We start from the raw sequence: 20408 nt of genomic DNA, 5'->3' as shown, positions 1-20408 counted from the left end.
GGTTGTGACTCCAGACCCTGTAAGGTCAAGATCTCTAGGTGCGGCCTGGGCAAGATCCCTGGGATCCCTGTCTCAGGTTCGTGGAAAAACAGCTCTAGGCTATGCTAGGGTGGATGTTTGAGATTCTGGACAGGGCACAGGAAGGGACTGGCTCCCTGAATGACCGCCATCTGAAGTCTGAGGCCTGCCTCTCCAGCGCCTGGAATCTTCTCCAAGTTCACCACAGATTCCGCTGGTTCTTTGGGGGGGGGGGGGGGGGGATTCTCTGGCTCCAGCCTCCAGATGAGGGTGGGACAAGTAGAGGGTGAATCATCCAGCCTCAGGCTGGCCATGGCCCTTCTGTCTCCCCAGCCTTTGCCTGGCCTTTGGGGACCATGTCATGACGAATGCTGATGAATCTCTCTGGGGACCTGCAACCTCAGAAATACATTCTCTTATCCCTGGGATGGGTCTGGCTGGCTAAAGCTTGCCTGTTGGTCATCCCCCTCTGTACTGTCTTGTCTCTAACATAACATCCTTTTCATTCATCCCGTGTGTCAGGCACTGATCTAGGCACTGGGGAGTGAACAACACAGCCTTGCTCTGGAGTTAACAGAACGGGCATAGAGAGCTAGGTGAGTGGCGACTCAGGAAAGGCTTTCCTAGCTGGGGGACACGCTTCAGGGAGTGGGAAGCTGTAAACAGGAAGGTTGGAGGTGGAAATAAGCCTAGGCTACTGGAGTAACAACTTGGGGATTAGTGGCTGCGAGAGAGGAGAAGAGGCCACAGCTAGACCGCCAGGGGCTGTGAGGAGTTTGGATTCGGTTCTCAAGGGGAGTCAGGGAAGAGTTTTCAGCAGGGGAGGAACATGGCTTGCATTTTGAAAAGCTCCCTGTTGTGGCCGGACAGTCCCACGCAGGAGTGCGAGTGGTGAGACAGCTGGGGGGCCATGCGCTGCCTCAGCACGGGCGGCCCGTGGGGCCCGACGGGAGCCGGGATCCCCAGCGCCCGACCCACCTCGGGCCCCCCCCCCACTTCCAGGGTGGGAACAGTGCCCCTTGGGGTCGAGGAGATGGGCCGGAGGGGAAGGGGACCCCGCGACCTCGGAGCCTGGGGTGGAGGTCTGGGCCGAGGAGGCCTGCGGGCAGGATGAGGATGGTGTGTCCAGGGGGCGGTGGGTCTGGCGACGGTTGCCAGGGTGATGGGGAAAGGGCTGATGGTTGACCGGAACGGGTAGCGGTTGTCTGGGTGATTGGAGGGGCCCAGGCGAAGGCTGACGGGAGGCCTCGGACAGTTGCTGGGGAGACAGGTCCGCTGACGGTTGCCAGGGTAACAAGAAAGCGCCGTCTTCCGCCTCCTCGGCTGCAGGCGGGAGGGAGTCAGAGTCTGGGGGTGGGGGGGAATTCATCGCGGTGATTGGGCAGAGTCCTGGCTAGCGAGCCAATAGAGACTCGTGACTCGGCCGAAGCCAGCCTGAGCCAATCGGGGCGCGCCTTTCTCCCAGAGGCGGGGCTGGGCGCGCGCATCCTTTCCAGGCCGGAGAAGGGACCCGGAGGGTTTGGAGGGAGGCGGCCCGGCTGAGATCCCTCCCAGGCTCGGCGACTCCCTTCCCCTGCTCCGAGCTCCCGGCTCCAGACCGCCTTCCATCATTCATTCATCAGTCGGTCGCTCAGCCATTCATTCATTCATTCATTCACTCGTTCATCTGTCCTGCCACAGGCTCAAAGACTTTGGCGGTACACCAGAGGAGGGGCAGGGGAGGCGGAGCCGGGCTCGAGTGGAATAAGCAACCCGGGGGGGGGGGGTGGGGAGGACACTTGGGGAGTGGGAGGGAAGGCTCCCTGGAGGAAGCAGCCTTGGAGCTAACCCCTGCAAGGATGTGCTCCAACCCACGGAAGCCTCCACGCACAGCTAATTTAGTGTTCCTTGAGACTGGGAGGGAAGTTTGGGATGGGGGAAGACGTGGAAGCAGAGGACACAGGACTTGGATGTCCCGAGCACCCTTAAGCAGGAGTGAGGAGGGAAGAATGGGGACCCCAAGCTGTGAGCTTAGAGGAGATAAGTGGCACATTCAAATGGGGTAAGTTGAGGCAGGTTTGCTACAGGGACCACATAGAGTGAGCAGGGTTTGGAGAAACCAAAGGGGCAAAGCAACCATGGAGAGCCATTACCATCTCCTGGTCCCCCTGACCAGACAAGGGGAAAGAAGGATGTTAGAACCCAAGCACAGATTCATGCAGACAGGGCCTTTGGTCAAGGGGTGCTACTAGCTGAGCTGACCCCACAGGCAGGGATGCAGGAGGATTAATACCCCGTTCTCTCCTTTGGTTTCATCTTCTGCCAGTGCCTCCTATTGGCCAGACCCACCTGGAAGCCAGAGGACAAGGCCGTCCATTGATGCAGCCAGTAGAGGTCAGCCTCTGGGGGCACGGAGTGGAGTGGAGGAGGGGAAGAATGAAGGGAAGGGGCGTGGGGAAAAGGGGGTGAGGGGGAGAAAGTCAGGAGCTTGGGGGTGGGGCAACGTGAAAGGAGCACTCACTGCAGATTCCTGTGAACTTCACTTTGTCGTGGAAGAGGGCTCAAGCTCTAGCCAAAGGAAGAGGTAATGAAAAGCCCTGGGGAGGCATTTCCCTTCTCTGAAACAGGAGGACAGGGAGGGAGGACAAGTGCCACACTTACAGGGAGGAGGACAAGCTTCAAGGGCCAGGGAGCCAAGGACAGGCAGGGGCCATCAGGGCATCATGGTTCAGACCTGAGCAGGAGGAGATGGGGTCTGGAGGAAGGTTGTGCACACGGACGACTCCAGCGGTCTGAGCCCAGGGTCTGGGAGGCCAAGATGCCCAGCGATGTCCCACCCAGTGGAGGGTCCTACGACAGGGACACCGCCACCTCCAGAGCTGCAGGGCCGGCAGCTGCTCAATAGAAGTGAGTTTTGTTCTCTTCACTCTTTTCCATACTCAGTTCTCACCCCCCCATCTCCTCCTCCAAGAACCGCCCCTCCCCCAGCCCCCAGCCCGCATCCCTTCCTCTGGCGGAGCCCTGATCTAATGGGGGCAGTCTCAGAGCTGCCAATGGGCACATTCAAGTCCCACCTCCTGGCTCCTGCTCTGCACTGAAATGTGCTTGGTAGATTCATTCGATCGACTGATAGTTGTTTCACCTACTGTGGGCCAGGCTCTAGGCTAGACACTGGGGATTCAGCAGGGAGCAAGACGGACACCCACAGAGCTCAGAATCTGAGGGGCACCCAGGAGGGATCATGTGGTAGGCGGCGGGGGGGGGGGGGGGGTGGGGGGAGGTCATGGGAGCCCAGAGGAGCTAGTGTGAGGCCCCAGGGACCACTCCCTGGGAGAAAGGAAGGCAGAGCTTCCACAGGGATCTCCGATCAGCTTCTCCCTGCTAAAACGCTCCAGCGGTGGCCACTGTGCTTGCAATGAAATCCCAGACCCTTGAGACTTGGCCCCCATCGTCTTCCTCGACCTCCCAGCTCTCGGTCACTGTGTGCCCAGCATTCTGGCCCCCTCACCCTTCCTCCTCTGGGCCTTTGCACTCACCCTTCCCTCTACCTGGAACACCCTTCCTCCGGCTGTTTGCTCCTGTGTGGCTTCTTCTCCTCCTTCAGGTCTCAGCTGTAACGTCCCCTAACTCGGTGAGGCCTGTCCTGCCTGCCCCTGTCACTGAAATCTCTCCTCCCGCCTTGCCACAGTCCATGGTTCTTATTTGTTTGCCTTCTGGTTTCTTTTCTTCTATTTATTAACTTAAAAAAAAATTTTTTTTAAGTTTACTTATTTTGAAAGAGTGAGAGAGAGAGCGTGAGCAGGGGAGGGGCAGAGAGAGAGGGAGAGAGAGAATCCAAAGCAGGCTCCGCGCTGTCAGCATGGAGCCCGACGCAAGGCTTGATCCCACGAACTGAGAGATCGTGACCTGAGCTGAAATCAAGAGCCTGTCTGTCTTTGACAGCTGTGCCTGTGGTTGGTTGTCAGTAAAACGTTTGTTGAATGACTGAATGTTTGTTGAATGAGTGAATGAAGGTGAGGAGAGCTGGAGGGGCAGAGTGAACGGAGCCTGCAGGGTATGAGAAAAGAGCTTCCAATGGTGGACGCAGCCCGTGCCAAGTAAGCTGAGGAGGGTGTCACTCTGGGCAGTGGGGAGCCATAGAGGGTTGGAGCATGAGAAGGCCCTAGGGAGACAGTGGCCAAAAGAGCTGGTCGGGTCTACGGCCGACAGCCCCTGGAGTCCTGCCTTCCCACTCTTGCCCAGGGCCCACACCCAGCAGCCCTCACCCCTGCTGGCTCCCGTGGCCCGCTGTCTGGGCCTGAGGGCCTGGCCCCAGCTTTGGTGCAGAGGGCGGGACTGTGGTCCCTGGAGGAGAAGCTGAGGGCACGTTCTCAGGTTCCCGGTCATCGGCCCGGGCCCGGCAGCTGTGTCTTGGCCTGGGCCCAGGACCTGTGTCCCTGGGGACTGAGCTCATTGAGGAGAAACGCAGTCCTGGGCCAAGGCGGCCATCAGGGGCAGGGGAGAGGGCTCGGGCTCACCCCCTATCTCCACCACATTGGGAGCTGTGTGGAATCCCACTGCGAGGCTGTGGGAATGGTCGTTCCAGACTCTCCGGTCCCCCAAGGGTCCTGACACCTTGGGCTGGGCCTGCCACTGTGGCTGGAGGGCAGCAGGATCCTGGAGCCAGGACTCCGCATTCTACTTGCTGAGTCATGGGGACTTGACATGGGATTGACACCCAGTAGGGGCTCTGTAAATGTGTCTTTCTGTCTTTTGTCTCCACTGCCCCTCATGCTGGCCTCAGCCTGTGTTTTCACTACTTTTGCTCCCTTTCCTTCTCTGTTTGCTATGGACCAGAGGCCACTGGATCAGCAGAGTCACAGACTCTAGGCTTTCTGCCTAGCAAAAGGGGGTGGGGGTCCAAGTTCCTTGGTTGCTCCTTCTGATGGGGAGCTCAGCACCTATTAGGACATCCATTCCAGCAAAAAAGTCCTTTCTCAGATGGGTCAGGGGAGCAGCTAGCCCACCTCATGAAGCCCCTACCTTTGCCCCTGGACCCTCAAACCTTTTTCTGGACCCCCAGACTTCTAGAATGTACTTAAGAGGGTGGTCTGGGTTCCCAGTGGCAGCCCTTCTGAGTTGGCCATCCTAACACCTTCAGCTAATTCCTGAGTCACCAAACCCTTCCATGTCACCCTCTCTGTGCCCAGACCATGCTGTGTGACGCCTGGTTCCTGGGAAGCTCCCAGTCTAGGTGGGGATACAGAGCAGGGCATAGATACCCAACCCCTTGTGTGTGAGGCTGATACAGAGAGCAGGAGGGTGCTGGGATAGCCCAGGGGGGCTCTGTCTGGGAGGCGGAGAGGGCTTCCTGGAGCTGAAACCTTGAAGAATAAAAGGAGTTCACCAGGTACAGGGATGGGGGGTTGGAAGGCACACCAGAAAGAGAGACCAGCATGGGCAAAGGGGTAGCATTGTGGGAAATAGCAGAGCATTGCCTATAACTGGAAGAAAATACATTTAAAAATTTTTTCTTAATGTTTATTTATTTTTGAAAGAGAGAGAGAGCATATGTGTGGGAGGGACAGAGAGAGAGGGAGACAGAAGATCTTAAGGGGGCTCTGTGCTGACAGCAGAGAGCCCGACACGAGGCTCGAACCCACAAATTGTGAGATCATGAGAGAGATCTCACGTGAGAGAGAGAGAGAGAGAGACAGAGCATGAGCATGAGCAAGGGAGGAACAGAGAGAGGGAGACAGAATCTGAAGCAGGCTCCAGGCTCCGAGCCGTCAGCACAGAGCCCGACGCGGGTCTTGAACTCAGGAACAGTGAGATCACGACCTGAGCCGAAGTCGGACACTTAACCGACTGAGCCAGCCAGGCGCCTCAAGAAAATACATTTTTGAAGAGAACACTCCCTGTGAGTTCCTGCTTGGGGAGGAAGCAAAAGGGTCCCTGTAACCAGCTGGGTGTCCCAGCAGAGGGAAGAGCGCAAGGCCTGCTGGGTGAGGAGGGACACTGAATCAGTGTGATGATGAGAGGGGAGGGGCTGCAGAGGGTAAGGCCAGTCTGAGGGCTTTGAAAGCAGGGCCCAGGGGCTTGGATTTCCTCCTGGGGTGATGGGCACAGGGACAGACTTGAGCTGCACCTGCCCTAGGGTCTATTGACTCAGTACACTCACTATGAGTCAGGCTGCGCTCTTTCTTGTGCAACTTTTGTCCCTTTCTCTGCCCGATCCCCACCCCCACCCCTCGTACTCCTTGTGGCCTGGAGTCACTCAGGCCTGGGTTCTCATATCATCTCTGGCCCCCAGGCTGCGGCCATTCACTTGTCACCCTCGGCCCTTCATGCTTCTTCTTTCTCACTAATAGCACTTCTCTGTCTCCTTCCCTCTTCCTCTTCCAGCATTTAAAAATTATTCAAGGTATTAATGGATGAATGGATAAGCAAAATAGGGTATAGCCATTCAGTGGAGTCTTAGCCATAAGCAAGTGATGTACTGGTACATGCTCCATGGTGGCAGATGAACCTCAAAAAACGTTATGCTGAGTGGGCACCCGGGTGGCTCAGTCGGTTAAGCATCCGGCTTCGGGTCAGTTCATGATCTCGCGGTCTGTGAGTTCGAGCCCCGCGTCGGGCTCTGTGCTGACTGCTCAGAGCCTGGAGCCTGTTTCGGATTCTGTCTTTTTCTCTTTCTCTGCCCCTCCCCTGCTCACACTCTCTTTCTCAAAAATAAATAAACATTAAAAAAGTTTGTAATGGCAATTGGTTAATTTTATGTGAATTTTGTCTCAAGTTTTTCAAAAATCCTCAGAGGAAATCATAAATATGTGCCCAACCCAGCGGGTGAACATTTGATGGGCACCAGGATAGTCACATCGTCTCAAAGTATCTCCCCACGTGCTACTGATATTTATTATGGGAGGAGGGGACGGGAAGAGAATAGTCCCTTGATAGTAGGGAAAGTTGGCCAACTTCACACAAGTGATCGAAGTGTAATACCCCCAGTGTTGGGAACTAATGTCAAGTACCTCCTAATCCGAGGCACTGGGGAGGACCAGCACCATCTCTGTGGTTCTGGACAAAGGCATACTCCCTGGTTGGGAGGACTGAGCAGGCCAGCCCGCTGGAGGACATTCTGAGAAATGAGTGGCCTCTATTCTCCCAAAATGTTAATATCACAAGAGACAGGGAAACGCTGAGGAACCGATCCAGATCAAGCAAATGTGGCAAAGCGTGGAAAGGGTTGGCGAATCCCGACAAAGGGCATGTGGAAATTATGCTATTCTGCATTTGACATTATTTTATTTTATTTTAATTTTTTATTTTTTTTTTTGCATTTGACATTATTTTAAAATAAAAAGGTTAAAAGTTGCCTGAAGCTCTCTGGGCTGCTCTGGTGAAAATCTCCCACCGTGGCTTCTGGATGCTCAGCTCCTGTAGGTGACCCCTAGGCTCCACGGATTCAGCGCCTTATCCCCAACCCATCCCTCCTCCCTGCAGCCAAATTACCATGGGGGACAGCCTGGCCTCTTTCTCCTCCTCCTCATGGTGGCCCTTGTGACCCCTGGTCTGTCCACTCCTCCTCCTTTCTTTGCTTCCTCCTGTGGGTGCAAACCTGTGTCTCTGCTGCCATTTCCCTCTCTAGTTCAGCCTTCCCGGCTGAGCTCCACTGGACCCTCCTTTGGGGAGCCCTCTCTGGGGGAGGAAGGTATACCCCAGCCCCTGGAACAAAGCCAGACATAAAGCCAGAGATTTATACCCACCTGTTGAATAAATGAATGAACAAATCAGTAACTACCCTCAAGCCGGGCCCTCACCAACCCCTCTGCGTGGCCCTCCCACACTCTGTCCCTCCCTCTGGCCCAGCTCTGAACCCCCAGAGCTGCTGGTGTCTGTGTCGGGCTTTTTCTTCCGTGGAATAAGGGCTCCTCCGGGGCTGGGCTTGGGGCCTTTCGGGGTCCCCATTATCGCCGCATGGACAAAGTGGGCTGCGGGGCGGCTTTGCAGCATGACTGATTTGGGAAAAGGCAGTTGATCAAATTGAGCAAGGCTGAGCAGCAGAGAAGCTGTGAGGGGAATGGGTGGGGCTGGGGGCTGGGGTGGACCTTTGGGGTTCACACAGGGTAGTAAGGAGGAAGAGGGGTGCTTTCCAGGAGAGCTGAGAGTAAGAAGATTGTGTGTGTGTATGTGTGTGTGTGTGTGTGTGTGTGTGTGTGTGTGTGTGTGTGTGTGTGAGAGCGTGCGCGCACACATGCATGGGTCTCCTTCCTAATGTGTGTCTGAGGTCTGAGGCTGCAAATGCTGTCCCAGGCTCAAGGCCTGGCTGGGCCTGAGCTTTGGGTTTGTGTTTTATATCTTAAGTCCCCATGAAGCTCTGTGCATACGTCTGCAATGGGGCAGGGTGGTTGTGTGCGCGTGAGATTCTTAGGACGTGCCTGGCCTCAGTTTGGGAGGATCTGTGGATCTGTGTTTGTGCCCTGGCTCTGTGTGCGTCCCTGGGCTCTGAGTGTGTGTTGGGAGCGTGGGTGTTCACGAAGCTGGTGTGTCTGTCAGTGTGGGTTCAGCCCACGCCTCACCGCATGGCTGGCCAGAATTTCCAAGGATCTGCGGGTCCCTGGCTGTGTGGGTGGAGGGTGGGCAGGGACCCCGGGAGGCCGGGCTGGGGTGGGGGTAGGGGGGCGGGGGAGCGCAGGGCCGGCCCCGGGGCGGGGCGAGCCGCCCAGGGCTGGGGGCGGGGCGGCCCGGCAGCCTCACTTTGGCGAAGTTGGCGGCGCGGAGGCTGGCCCGGGACGCGCCCGGAGCCCAGGGAAGAAGGGAGGAGGGAGGAGGGAGGGTCGCGGCCGGCCGCCATGGGGCCGGGGACCCGGGGCCGCCGCCGCCGCCGTCGCCCGATGTCGGCGCCGCCACCGCTGCCGCCCGTGCGGGCGCTGCCCCTGTTGCTACTGCTCGCGGGGCCCGGGGCTGCAGGTGAGGGGCTGGGACCTGGTGGTCGGGACTGGGTGGGTGGGTTGGGGGAGGGTAAGAGCGGAGTTTAAGGACCCCGGAGTCTGGGGCTGGAGGGCTGGCCTCGGAGCCAAGGACCAGATCAGGGGCTGTGAGCACAGGAGTCCGGGGGCTACGTGCCAATCCCGGGGGGGCAGGGACTCAATGGGGGGGTGGGCAGGGCCCCAGAGGTCCGCAGAATACGGGCCCGGGAGCGATCAGAGTGTGGGGGGGGGGTGTGAAGGGACCCAGGAATCAGGGGCTGGGAGCTTGAGGTGCAGGGATCAGGGACGCGAGATTGGGGGGACCAAGGGTCTGGAGCACGCTCCCAATGCACGCCCGTCCGGAGTCCTGGGAAGGTCACGAACTGGAGCCTCAGGACCCCCAGGCTGGGGACCCCTCGCACAAAAGCCCCCCTACACACCCAGGGCCGGCCAGGAGGGGCGGGCGACGGGGAGGGGGGCGCGAAGTTCTCGGAGCTCTGAACTCGGGGAAAACTTCTCAGGCCGGAGCGCGGCAAGACCCGGAGCTGGAGTCGGAGCTGGAGCCACAGCGGCGCCCGCGCCCTTTCCCCGCCCGCGGCCCCGCTCCCTCCCCCGGCCGCCGGGACCTGGCGGCCCCGGGACCCCGCCCCCGCGAGGGGAGGGAAAAGGAGGGCGGGGGGCGCGAGCCCACGTGCTCCGCTCCAGCGGCCCAGTCCCCGCAGCCCGAGCCCCTCCCCAGCCGGCCCGGGCCCCCTGCCCCTCCCCCTCCCCGCTCTCCCTTCCCCCGCTCGGGACAATGGCCGCGCCGTCTAGACACCCCCTCCCCCCCGGCCGGCCTCGCGCTTTCTTTGCCAGACAAAGCGGGACGGGCGGCGGGGCCTGGGCGGGGGCTGCGGGGGCGCACACCCCCAAGGGAGGCCTGGCCGGCGGAAGAGGGACGCGGGCCGAGCGGCCGGGGTCCGGGGTCCCGGGGAGCCGCGGCGGGGCTCAGCGCCGGGAGGGAAGGGCCTCCACCGCCCAGCCGGGTGCCCAACCGGGCAGGATCGGGCAGGAGCTGCCGCCCCCGCGGGGCCAGCGCGTACACACATGGCCTGTCACACACTCGCAGGCACACACACAGCCCTGGGTCACACATACAGAGATGTAGACGTGCGCACACACACGACATCCGCAGACGTGGATACGCAGCTCACACACTGACATACAAACTCCTGCAATCACCCATGTTCGTAGGTACCGTGGATCACCAGCCCCGGGCCTTGCACACGTCGCCTGCACACATTGAGCACATGTAGACACGGATCCAAGATATGCCCACACCCAGTTTATACATGCAGACAGACAGTCACATCCAATCCATACACAGACCCACCTGAGGATCCACAGGTCACACACAGGCGCACAGCTGTATACCCAGATAACTGGTTCACATGCAGGGACCCACAACAGATCCAGCCTGCACATACATGCACAGGCATCTGGACACCCATGGACTTGAAGCACACACACATGTGGCTCATCATGTGGCCCCCTGGGTGAGTTCACAAACACCCACCGGCCCCTCTCTGGGTGATAGTGTCCTGTCTCTGCTTGTCCCCTGAGAAAGGGGACACAGGCCATGTTGTCCTATTCTCCAGCTCACCTTGTTCTGTCTCTCCCTCTGTCTTTGTCATCTCTGTCTCCTCTCTGAGGCAGCCTGCTTCTAGTTTCCTTTTTTGTGTCTGTCTGTCTTTCTCTGTCTCCCTCCATCTCTCCTCTCTTTCCATCTATCTGTGACTCGTTCATGTGCACGGGCGCGTGCACACACACACACACACACACACACAGAGGCCCCACACCTGCCGTCACACACAACTCTCCACTAGCTCACACCCAGCCACACCCCAGACCAGTCTGGCGGGACAGTTAGACTGCCACACCTCAGAGGGACATAGCCCTCAGGGATGGGGACGCTGGACAGGGCAGCACATGTCTAGTGCCAGCCGCCCCTCCCTTCAAACCACACCCTGTCCCTGCAACACCCAGTGTCGGCTGTGCAAGGGGTACCTGCCTTGGCCCCTCTCACCAGAGCCCTGTTCAGGTCTGCCCAGCTGGAGTAGATGTCCAACATCGGGGAAAGTAAGAACCATGGCCCCAGGTCTCCTTACCCTGCCCTCTCCATTACCCTGGGATCTGGGCACACAGCCCCAGACCTCCCTTTAACACTCAGCACCCTCACTTCCTGCCTTTGCACCCCCCATTCTGGCAGCTTCCTGAGTCCCCACATCTGGCACGAGTCAGCACCTCCTCCTGCCCGCCCCTGCCTTGTGGTTCCCAGGGCTTGAGCGGGCAGGGACAGCTGCAGCCCCAACAGCTGGGGCTGGGGCGGGGGGCCGTGGGAACTGTGGATGGGGGGGCTCCATGCCCCACAGAGACACCCCCAGCCCGTGGCAGCTGTTGCCTGGGGGAGGGAAAGATGGGCTGTGTCACTCTGAGCTGGGGTTTCTTGGGTGCCTGGCTGACCCCCCACTTTCCTTCACCTCCCTCCCCCCACCACAGCCCCCCCTTGCCTGGACGGAAGCCCGTGTATGAATGGAGGTCGCTGCACCCAGCTGCCCTCCCGGGAGGCTGCCTGCCTGTGAGTGCCTGGCTCCGAGCCATCAGTGGGTCCTGTGTGGGGAGGTAGTCTGTCTTCTCCTCTGGCCTCTGTGTCCACCATGGGTGTCTCTACCATTTCCTACTTGTGTATGGCTTGGGTAACCTCTTGTTTCCCCACTGGAATCAAGCAGGGTTAAGAACTGAGTAAGGTTAAGAGCAAGGGCTCTGCAGGCCGCCTGGCCTGGGTTCAAATCCCACATCGTGTTGCCCACTGCCTGGGACTCAAACCCTTTAAGCTTCAGTGTCCTTGTCTGGAAAACAGGCACACTAACACCTGCTTCACATAGTTGTTGGCCGCCTGAGGTCACACGTAAAGCCTCTGATGGAGGTAGTTATTATTCAATTAACAGATCTTCGGGGACCAATCACAGTGGCTTGGCAGTACAGGGTACCCCAACTGGATCCTCCCATATATCAACATTTAGTGGTGGGGGCACAGTGGTGGGGGTCATGGGGGTGCCATGACCTTGGGTTAGTCACTTCTCTCTGAATCTCAGTGCATCTGTGAAATAGGGGTGCTTCTTCGTGGCTTGTGACCATGAAGGATTTCAAGAATTCGGTTGTTGGATCATACAAGGCAAGGCAGAGGGCTGGGAGGAGCAGAGCAGGGGCTGGGAAAGAACTGAGCAGAGGGAGACAGAGCTCAGTTTGAATTCTGGGCTCCGGGAGGGGCACCTGGGTGGCTCAGTCTGTTAAACCTCTGACTTTGGCTTAGGTCAGGACCTCCAGGTTCATGAGTTCAAGCCCTCATCGGGCTCGGTGCTGACAGCTCAGAGTCTGGAGCCTGCCTGCTTGGCATTCTGTGTCTCCCCGCCTCTCTCTCTCTCTCTCTCTCTCTCTCTCTCTCTCTCTGCTCCTCCCCCACTCGCTTTCTCTCTTTTGTTCTCTCTCGAAAATAAATAAACATCAAAAAATTGAATTATCGTCCCGGGGATACCCTGAGCAGGTGCTTTGAGCTCCCTGAACCTCAGCTTTTGCATCTGGAAAATGGGGCAGTACCTCCTTCTTTATGAGGTTGATTTTGATGTGATGAACTCAGCATAGTGTTCAGCCTACAGTAAATGCTCCATAAATAATAATGATGATGGTAGGGGCTCAGGAAATAGGTGCCATAGAGGGCAACGTCTCAAGGTTATGGGGGAAATGCTTGATTCCTTTTCTAATATCATCATTAGTAATAGCCCGTCACCTAGTAGCCATTATTGATTCATTAACGGATTCATTTATTCAAGAACATGTGTTACCAGGCCCAAGCTGGGTGGTTCTGGGGTGACTTTAGATCCAGGAGAGCCCTTTTGAAGTTACACACGTACTTTGACTGGAGCCCCACTTGGGCTCACCCAGGTGGGGGCTCAGCGTGGCTGAAGCGGGTTCCTCGGGTTGGGAGTCTGCCATGGTGGGAGGTGAGGGAAAAAGTGACCTTATCTGGAGCCACACACCTGGGAGGCGGAGCCGCGGAGCTGAGCGCCTGCGCAGTGGAGCTCCGCACCTGGAATACTGCCGACAGGTGAATGCTGCCGCGGCTGCCCTGCCCCTCAACAGGTGAATCACCGGCTCGCGCGGCCGCCCGGAGCCCGGACTACCCGGGATGGAGCGGGCTCTCCCCGGAGGTGGACCGTGGGAACCACTCCCCACAGCCCCCCAGTCTCTTTCAAGATTCTAAATACTCGTATCTTTTCAGGGACGCCCCCATCTGTCACCCCTCCACGGATCCCCCAAAACCTCTTCCTCGAAGTAGCCTCTCAAGCCCTGGTGTCTGTTTCCTAGCCCTCGCCGCACCCCCTTCCCTTCCCCTCCCGCCGACCCCCAACCAAGTCTCCTCTCCCCCCCCCCCGCCTTGGTTTCCCCCAAAGCCCAGTCAGTGGGGCGGGGCGCGGGCGGAGGCTGGAACCGGCCCGACCGGTCGGCAGGGGAGCGGGGCGCAGAGCGTGGGAACCCGCCCGGGGCGTCGGGAGGGGGCCCGCGCGGCCGCGCCCTGCTTGGCGGTGGGACCCGCAATCCCGGGAGCCCGGCGCGGCGCGCCCCCTCTCGGCGTGCAGTCGGGCGTGCAGTCGTGACCGACGTCCTTGCCCTGAGGGTCTTTGGGGAGGGGTCTGGGAGCCGGGCCCTCCCGTCTTGACACCATCGGGACCCCTTCCCCGCCCTGGCCTGTTTCACTGGGGGCCAGGGTGGGGGGAATCTTGTGGGTGACGCTAGGGACTGAGTCAGCTGCCTGAGGCTAGCCCCAAGCGACTGGGACAAGCCAGAGGGAGGGACTGCGCGAGGGGTGGGCAGCGTCGGGGGCGGGGTCTGGGCCTTCTCACCATTCCAACCTTCCCCTCCCCACTCCCCCCACACCCCCATCCCGTCCCCCTGCCCCTCCTATCCCCGCTTCTCCCCTCCCCCCCTCCCCCGCCGGTGTCTCTCTGGAGGTTTCCGGTCTCAAGACCAACCGCCTTATTTCCCTCCTACTCAAGGTTGCCTTGGTCGGTTTGGGGAAGGGGCTGCAGGCTGAAGGACTCTATCCCAGTAAGAGGGCGCCAGAACTGGTGTCTACCTCCCCCTCCCAATGGCAGGAAGGGTCGAATGTGCCTCCAGGAAAGGCCAGGAGGATGTGGGAGAGTTACGGTCTGTCCACACAGAGCTGTGGCTGTGAACTGCCTTGTGGCTTAGGGTCTGAATGTTCGCTAGGCCAGTATGTCCAACTGTGTATGTTTCTGCGTGTGCGAGTGTGTGTGTGTGCGCGCGCGCGCCTGAGAGATTGTCTTCTGGAGTCTGAGACCTTGTGTTTCTCTCCGCCTGGAAGGCTCTTCCTCACACAGTACCTTCTGCAGTCTGAAAATATCCTTCTTGCCTTCCCTCTTCACTCATCTCCCTTATCCTGTGTCTTAGTTTCCTGGCTGCCATAACAAACCACCAAAAAGCTGGGTGGTTTGAAACAACAGGAATTTATTCTCACAGTTTTGGAGGCCAGAAGTCTGAAATCGAGGTGTTGGCAGCCAGTGTGTCCCCAGTGGCTTTGCAGGAGAGTCCTTGCTGGCCTCCTCCACCTTCTAGTGGTTTCAGGTGCTCCTTGGCTAGTGGGTGCAACACTCATATCTGCTTCTGTCTTCAAATGGCCTTTAACACTTCCTCCCCAATCTCCCTCTGCCAGTGGATTTAAGGCCCATTTAGAAAATCCGGGATGATCTCATCTTGATGTCTGTCACTTAGTTACATCCGCAAAGACTCTTTTTTCCAAATAAGGTCAGAGTCACATGCTGTGGGACATGGGCATTTCTTTTCTGGGGCCGTCGCTCAAAGCCCACTAAACTCTTGGTGGCCCTCCCCACCCCATGCCGGCATGTTATATAATTCATTATTTGTGTGTCTTCTCTTTGCCCAACTTGGCTGTGAGGATAAGGGGTGGGGGGGCGACTTTTCTTGTGTTCGCGACCGCATTCCTTTTGCTAAGAACATAGTAGGTACTCAGTGAATATTTGCTGCATGGATGGATGAGGGTGCCTGTTCGTTGGGCTGTGTGCTTGCGTGTGTGTTTTTTTTTAACGTTTATTTATTTTTGAGAGGGAGAGAGAGCGCGTGCGTGCTCACGTGAGCACACGAGCAGGGGAGGGGCAGAGAGGGGAAGAGAGAGAATCCCAAGTAGGCTCTGCGGTCAGCACAGCCGGATGCAGGGCTCTATCTCACTAAGCGTGAGATCACGACCTGAGCCGAAATCCACAGTCGATGCTTAACCGGCTGAGCGGCCCAGGCGCCCCTGCTTGGTGTTTCTGCCGGTCCTGTGTGTATCTATGTCTGGGCTTCTCCTGCCCCATCCCACCCTAGTACTGCCCGGTACTAAGCTGTCTCTGCCCACAGGTGCCCTCCAGGATGGGTGGGCGAGCGGTGCCAGCTGGAGGACCCCTGCCATTCGGGCCCCTGTGCTGGCCGTGGTGTCTGCCAGAGCTCGGTGGTGGCAGGCGCTGCCCGGTTCTCCTGCCGCTGCCCCCGTGGCTTCCGGGGTAAGGCACGGTCTGGGGGAGGGGACCCCAAGGCAGGCGAGGATGTGCATGGCCCAAGCTCACCTTCTCCTGGTCCCTCTAGGTCCTGACTGCTCCCTGCCGGACCCCTGCCTCAGCAGCCCCTGTGCCCATGGTGCCCGCTGCTCCGTGGGGCCCGATGGCCGCTACCTCTGCTCCTGCCCGCCTGGCTACCAGGGCCGCAGCTGCCGAAGCGATGTGGATGAGTGCCGGGTGGGAGGGCCGTGCCGCCACGGTGGCACCTGCCTCAACACGCCTGGTTCCTTCCGCTGCCAGTGCCCAGCTGGCTACACGGGGCCACTGTGTGAGAACGCTGCAGTGCCCTGCGCTCCCTCGCCGTGCCGAAACGGGGGCACGTGTAGACAGAGTGGCGACCTCACCTACGACTGTGCCTGCCTTCCTGGTGAGGGAGCTGCTCCCTGGGGAGGGCAGCAGGAGTGGACAGACAGCAGGCCAGCCTGGCACTGACCATCTTTGCCTTCTCTTCCTCTGCTAGGGTTCGAGGGCCAGAACTGTGAAGTGAATGTGGATGACTGTCCAGGGCACCGCTGTCTAAATGGGGGCACGTGTGTGGATGGCGTCAACACCTACAACTGCCAGTGCCCTCCTGAGTGGACAGGTGAGCCCCAGGGCCGAGAATAGCCAGGTGGCAGACCTTGGGTGTGCCTGCAGCCCGGTGGCTGGACTGGTGTATCTGTGTGCCACAGGCCAATTCTGCACGGAGGACGTGGATGAATGCCAGCTGCAGCCCAATGCTTGCCACAACGGGGGCACCTGTTTCAACACACTGGGTGGCCACAGCTGTGTGTGTGTCAACGGCTGGACAGGCGAGAGCTGCAGTCAGAATATCGATGACTGTGCCACGGCCGTGTGCTTCCATGGGGCCACCTGCCATGACCGCGTGGCCTCGTTCTACTGTGCCTGCCCCATGGGCAAGACTGGTGAGTGGCTGTTTGCCTTGCAGGCAGCAGGGAGCCAATGATGGTTCCACGGTGGGGGAAAGGATGGAGTCTGACTTGAGCGTTAGGATGATTAGGTTGGAGGCCAGCTATGGGGTGCAGGGTGAGCCTGGAAGAGGCTGGCCCACAGTCCGGGGCAGTAGCCATGGGAATGGAGAGCTATCCCGTGACCGAGGAGAGGGGAACTTTGCAAGTGGCAAAGGGTCAGGGAAGGTGTTTGGGAGGGGGACTTGGGTGTGGAGGGCAGGGCATGTCAGGGAGAGGCTACTGCAGAAGCCAAGGCTTGAGGGTATAGAATCAGAAAAGGAGTCAACAAATTTTAAACAATATGTGGGTGTTTCCAACTCATTTGCAAACGGTTCAGGAAAAAGATACATAGAGCTTACGGTAGTTGAAGCTAGGTGGTGGGTGTATGAATTAGCTCTTCAGTGCATTTGGAAGTTTTCGTTATAAATGATTGGGAAAAATAGCCTACTGAATACCCTGCAGGTTAATAGAAACAAAGCACAAACCAATATGTGGGGGATGTGGGACCTTTGGGCAGAGCTGAGCGTCCGCCCTTGAACTCTGCCTGTTCCTTTCCAGGGCTTCTCTGTCATCTGGATGACGCCTGTGTCAGCAACCCCTGTCACGAGGATGCTATCTGTGACACGAACCCGGTGAACGGACGGGCCATCTGCACCTGTCCACCAGGCTTCACCGGCGGGGCATGTGACCAGGATGTGGATGAGTGCTCCATTGGTGAGGGGGGTGCAGTCTGAGAGTTGGGAGGGAGGGGAGAGGCAGGTCCTTAGCCACCCCCACTCACACTGGCGGTGCCTGCTCTTGTAGGCGCCAACCCGTGTGAGCACCTGGGCCGGTGTGTGAACACACAGGGCTCATTCCTGTGCCAGTGTGGCCGTGGGTACACAGGCCCGCGCTGCGAGACCGACGTCAACGAGTGCCTATCGGGGCCCTGCCGCAACCAGGCCACGTGCCTCGACCGCATAGGCCAGTTCACCTGCATCTGCATGGCAGGTGCGTGGGGGGGTGTTGTGGTGGGGGCGGAGCCTGAGGCTGGGAGTGAGGGAGGGAAGCCTGCAGACAGCAAGGAGCACCCCCCCACACACACAGTGACACTGGGTCTGCAATGGGACCCTGAGAGACTGAAGCCTGGAAGGAGGTGGAGGCTGGGCCAGAGCAGAATCGTTGTGCAAGGCTAGGGTTGTGGTCACATGGAGTCCTTAGAACCTCAGATGGGCTGGGAGTGGAGTCTGTGCCATAGGATCCACCGGAGGGTGGGGATGAAATGAGGGCGGGACCAGGGGGTGAGATGAGGGCGGGCCCAGGGGCCCAGGTGGAGCCTGCAGACAGTCTGGGTGGGATTGAGGCCGGGCCCAAGGCTGTGGTGGGTCCTGGGCTGGTGGCTGAGGACCCCGCATAGTCTAAGGACTGCAAAGGGAAGAGGGCGGTCTGAAGGCAAGGCCCATGTGGGGTCTCATCATCCTTGGATCGGTTGGAGCCTCAGCTGGGTGAGGGTCCACCATAAGGCCAAAAGCTGAATCTAAGGTTGGGCTGGGGGTCAAGGCCAAGCAAGGCTCAGGGGAACTGTCTAGAGTGGGAGAGGAAATACCTTCCCACTTGCTCTCCCTTTAGGCCAGAGGCTAACCCCTACCGCCCTAATCCCCCTCCTTCACTCCCTAGGCTTTACAGGCACCTATTGTGAGGTGGACGTGGATGAGTGTCAGAGCAGCCCGTGTGTTAATGGCGGGGTCTGCAAGGACAGAGTCAACGGCTTCAGCTGCACCTGCCCCTCGGGTGAGGACCCTGGCCAGGGAGCCTGAAAAAGACAGGTCCCTGCAGAGGCAAAGGCTGTAGGATGGGAGCCTGTAAGACCATGTTAGTGGGCAGCTATCGTAACAGAAACCACATGCTATGAACACCATTGAAGTCAATTTATTGTTTTATTTTTACAAAAGTTTTATACTTTTTAGAAAATATTTATTTTTGAAAGAGAGAGAGTGTGAGTAGGGAAGGGGCAGAGAGAGAGAGAGAGAGAGGGAGATACAGAATCCAAAGCAGGCTCCAGGCTCCGAGCTGTCAGCGCAGAGCCCAACGCGGGGCTGGAACTCACGAACCACGAGATCAGGACGTGAGCTGAAGTTCAACGCTTAACCGACTGAGTCACCCAGGCGCCCCTGAAATTAATTTAAAACTAAGTGAACAGTCATCCCACCCGAAACAAGGCAGGGTTGGCAAAGGGTGACTTCTCTGACCTGGTCTGGGCCTCTGTCCGTCCCATTTCCTACCCTAAGGCTTCAGCGGGGCCATGTGTCAGCTGGATGTGGATGAGTGCGCCAGCACACCTTGCCGGAATGGAGCCAAATGTGTGGACCAGCCCGATGGCTACGAATGTCGCTGCGCAGAGGGTGAGAGAGGGCCATTGATAGGCCAGCAAGAGTCTGGGGGCGGGGCAAGGGAGAGAGAGAAAGCAAATAACAGCCTTGGGGAAAATTTGGGGGCGGGGCTGCAGCAAGGCAGGACCTCAGTAGAGCCAATGACAGAGCCAGGGAGTGGAGCCAACGATGGACCTTAGCAGTGGTAAGGCTAGAGTTGGGGCCAATGGGTCTGGCAGATACTTGGTGCTAAAAGGTAGAGGGGGCGTGTCGCCCCCAAACTCCTCTATCCCCAGGCACTTCCCGTGTGTCCCCATTTCCAGTCCAGAGCGGAGAGTGAGGCGGAACAGGGCTGGTAGTGTAAGGACTGGAGGCAGGGTACAGCGAGGGATGGGATTTATGTGTGGAAGTGTCTTGGCCAGGGGCATGTCCTGGAGCCTGTCGCTGGAGGGAGTTAGGGGCGGAGCCTGAATTGAGCCCACCTCCTGCTGGTTAGCTGGGCAGGGCGTGAGGTAGAGGTGGGCCAGGGTTGGGCCGGAGCCACGGCTGCGGGCAGGACCTTGGCAAGTGGGTGGAGCCTGATCCTCTGGTCCCCCCCCCTCCCCCGCCCAGGTTTCGAAGGCACTCTGTGTGAGCGCAACGTGGATGACTGTTCCCCGGACCCGTGCCACCACGGGCGCTGTGTGGATGGCATCGCCAGCTTCTCCTGCGCTTGTGCCCCGGGATACACAGGCACACGCTGTGAGAGCCAGGTGGACGAGTGCCGCAGCCAGCCCTGCCGCCACGGAGGCAAATGTCTAGACTTGGTGGACAAGTATCTCTGCCGCTGCCCTCCTGGCACCACAGGTGGGGCTGGAGGCGGGGCTGGGGCAGAAACCGTACATCTGGAGGGGCACAGGGAACGGTGCCCCTGGTGGGGCTCAGTGGTGGCCAACCCTGCCATGTTCCCCTTTCCCAGGAGTGAACTGCGAGGTGAACATTGATGATTGTGCCAGCAACCCCTGCACCTTTGGAGTCTGCCGGGATGGCATCAACCGCTATGACTGTGTCTGCCAGCCTGGCTTCACAGGTCGGCAAGTGGCTGCCATGGAAGGGGGTCTTTTTTTTTTAATATACAATTTTTAAAACTGTTTTACTTATTTTTGAGAGAGAGAGAGAGAGAGAGAGAGACAGAGCATGAGTGGGGGAGGGGCAGAGAGAGAGGGAGACACGGAATCTGAAGCAGGCTCTCCAGGCTCTGAGCTGTCAGCACAGCTGGGGCTTGAACCCACCAACCTAGAGATCATGACCTGAGCTGAAGTCGGACACTTAACCGACTGAGCCACCCAGAAAGGGGGTCTTTTGGGGGCAAAGGTGAAATCACCCTATTTTTTTGCTGAGTTTGCCCCTCTCTTTGCATATGCTTGTCCAATGAGATTGTCCACACTTAGTCCTGAGGCTATGCTCTCTCATTGGCCTGAGGGTGTCCCCGTATCAGCTCAAGGTTATCCTGGA

General features: G+C 58.6%; 1 protein-coding gene and 1 long non-coding RNA gene across 3 annotated transcripts in view; both read left to right on the top strand.

Moving 5' to 3' along the window:
• The first annotated feature begins 261 nt into the window (after positions 1-261).
• LOC123382499 lies at positions 262-3232 on the top strand. Of its 2 annotated transcripts, none has more exons than XR_006590941.1 (3): positions 262-614; positions 2324-2391; positions 2730-3232. It is a non-coding gene; the product is annotated as an uncharacterized LOC123382499 (long non-coding RNA). The 2 variants fall into 2 exon arrangements; XR_006590940.1 differs by having other exon boundaries at positions 262-1715.
• Positions 3233-8734: 5502 nt separating this feature from the next.
• The window catches only part of NOTCH3 (notch receptor 3), a 35724-nt gene continuing 24050 nt past the window's right edge, over positions 8735-20408 (top strand). The window contains exons 1-12 of the mRNA XM_023246608.2: positions 8735-8946; positions 11484-11562; positions 15420-15562; positions 15645-15983; positions 16077-16199; positions 16288-16521; positions 17125-17280; positions 17371-17556; positions 18223-18336; positions 18834-18947; positions 19527-19760; positions 19873-19983. Coding sequence (XP_023102376.2) covers positions 8829-8946; positions 11484-11562; positions 15420-15562; positions 15645-15983; positions 16077-16199; positions 16288-16521; positions 17125-17280; positions 17371-17556; positions 18223-18336; positions 18834-18947; positions 19527-19760; positions 19873-19983 — 1951 coding nt within the window. The 5' untranslated portion in view covers positions 8735-8828. The remainder of the gene's footprint in view (positions 8947-11483; positions 11563-15419; positions 15563-15644; positions 15984-16076; positions 16200-16287; positions 16522-17124; positions 17281-17370; positions 17557-18222; positions 18337-18833; positions 18948-19526; positions 19761-19872; positions 19984-20408) is intronic.

The sequence above is a fragment of the Felis catus genome, chromosome A2, assembly GCF_018350175.1.
Source record: "Felis catus isolate Fca126 chromosome A2, F.catus_Fca126_mat1.0, whole genome shotgun sequence".
Classification (NCBI taxonomy): Eukaryota; Metazoa; Chordata; class Mammalia; order Carnivora; family Felidae; genus Felis; species Felis catus.
Note: the sequence above shows the minus strand (reverse complement) of the source record. Positions and strands in the feature narration are given on the sequence as shown.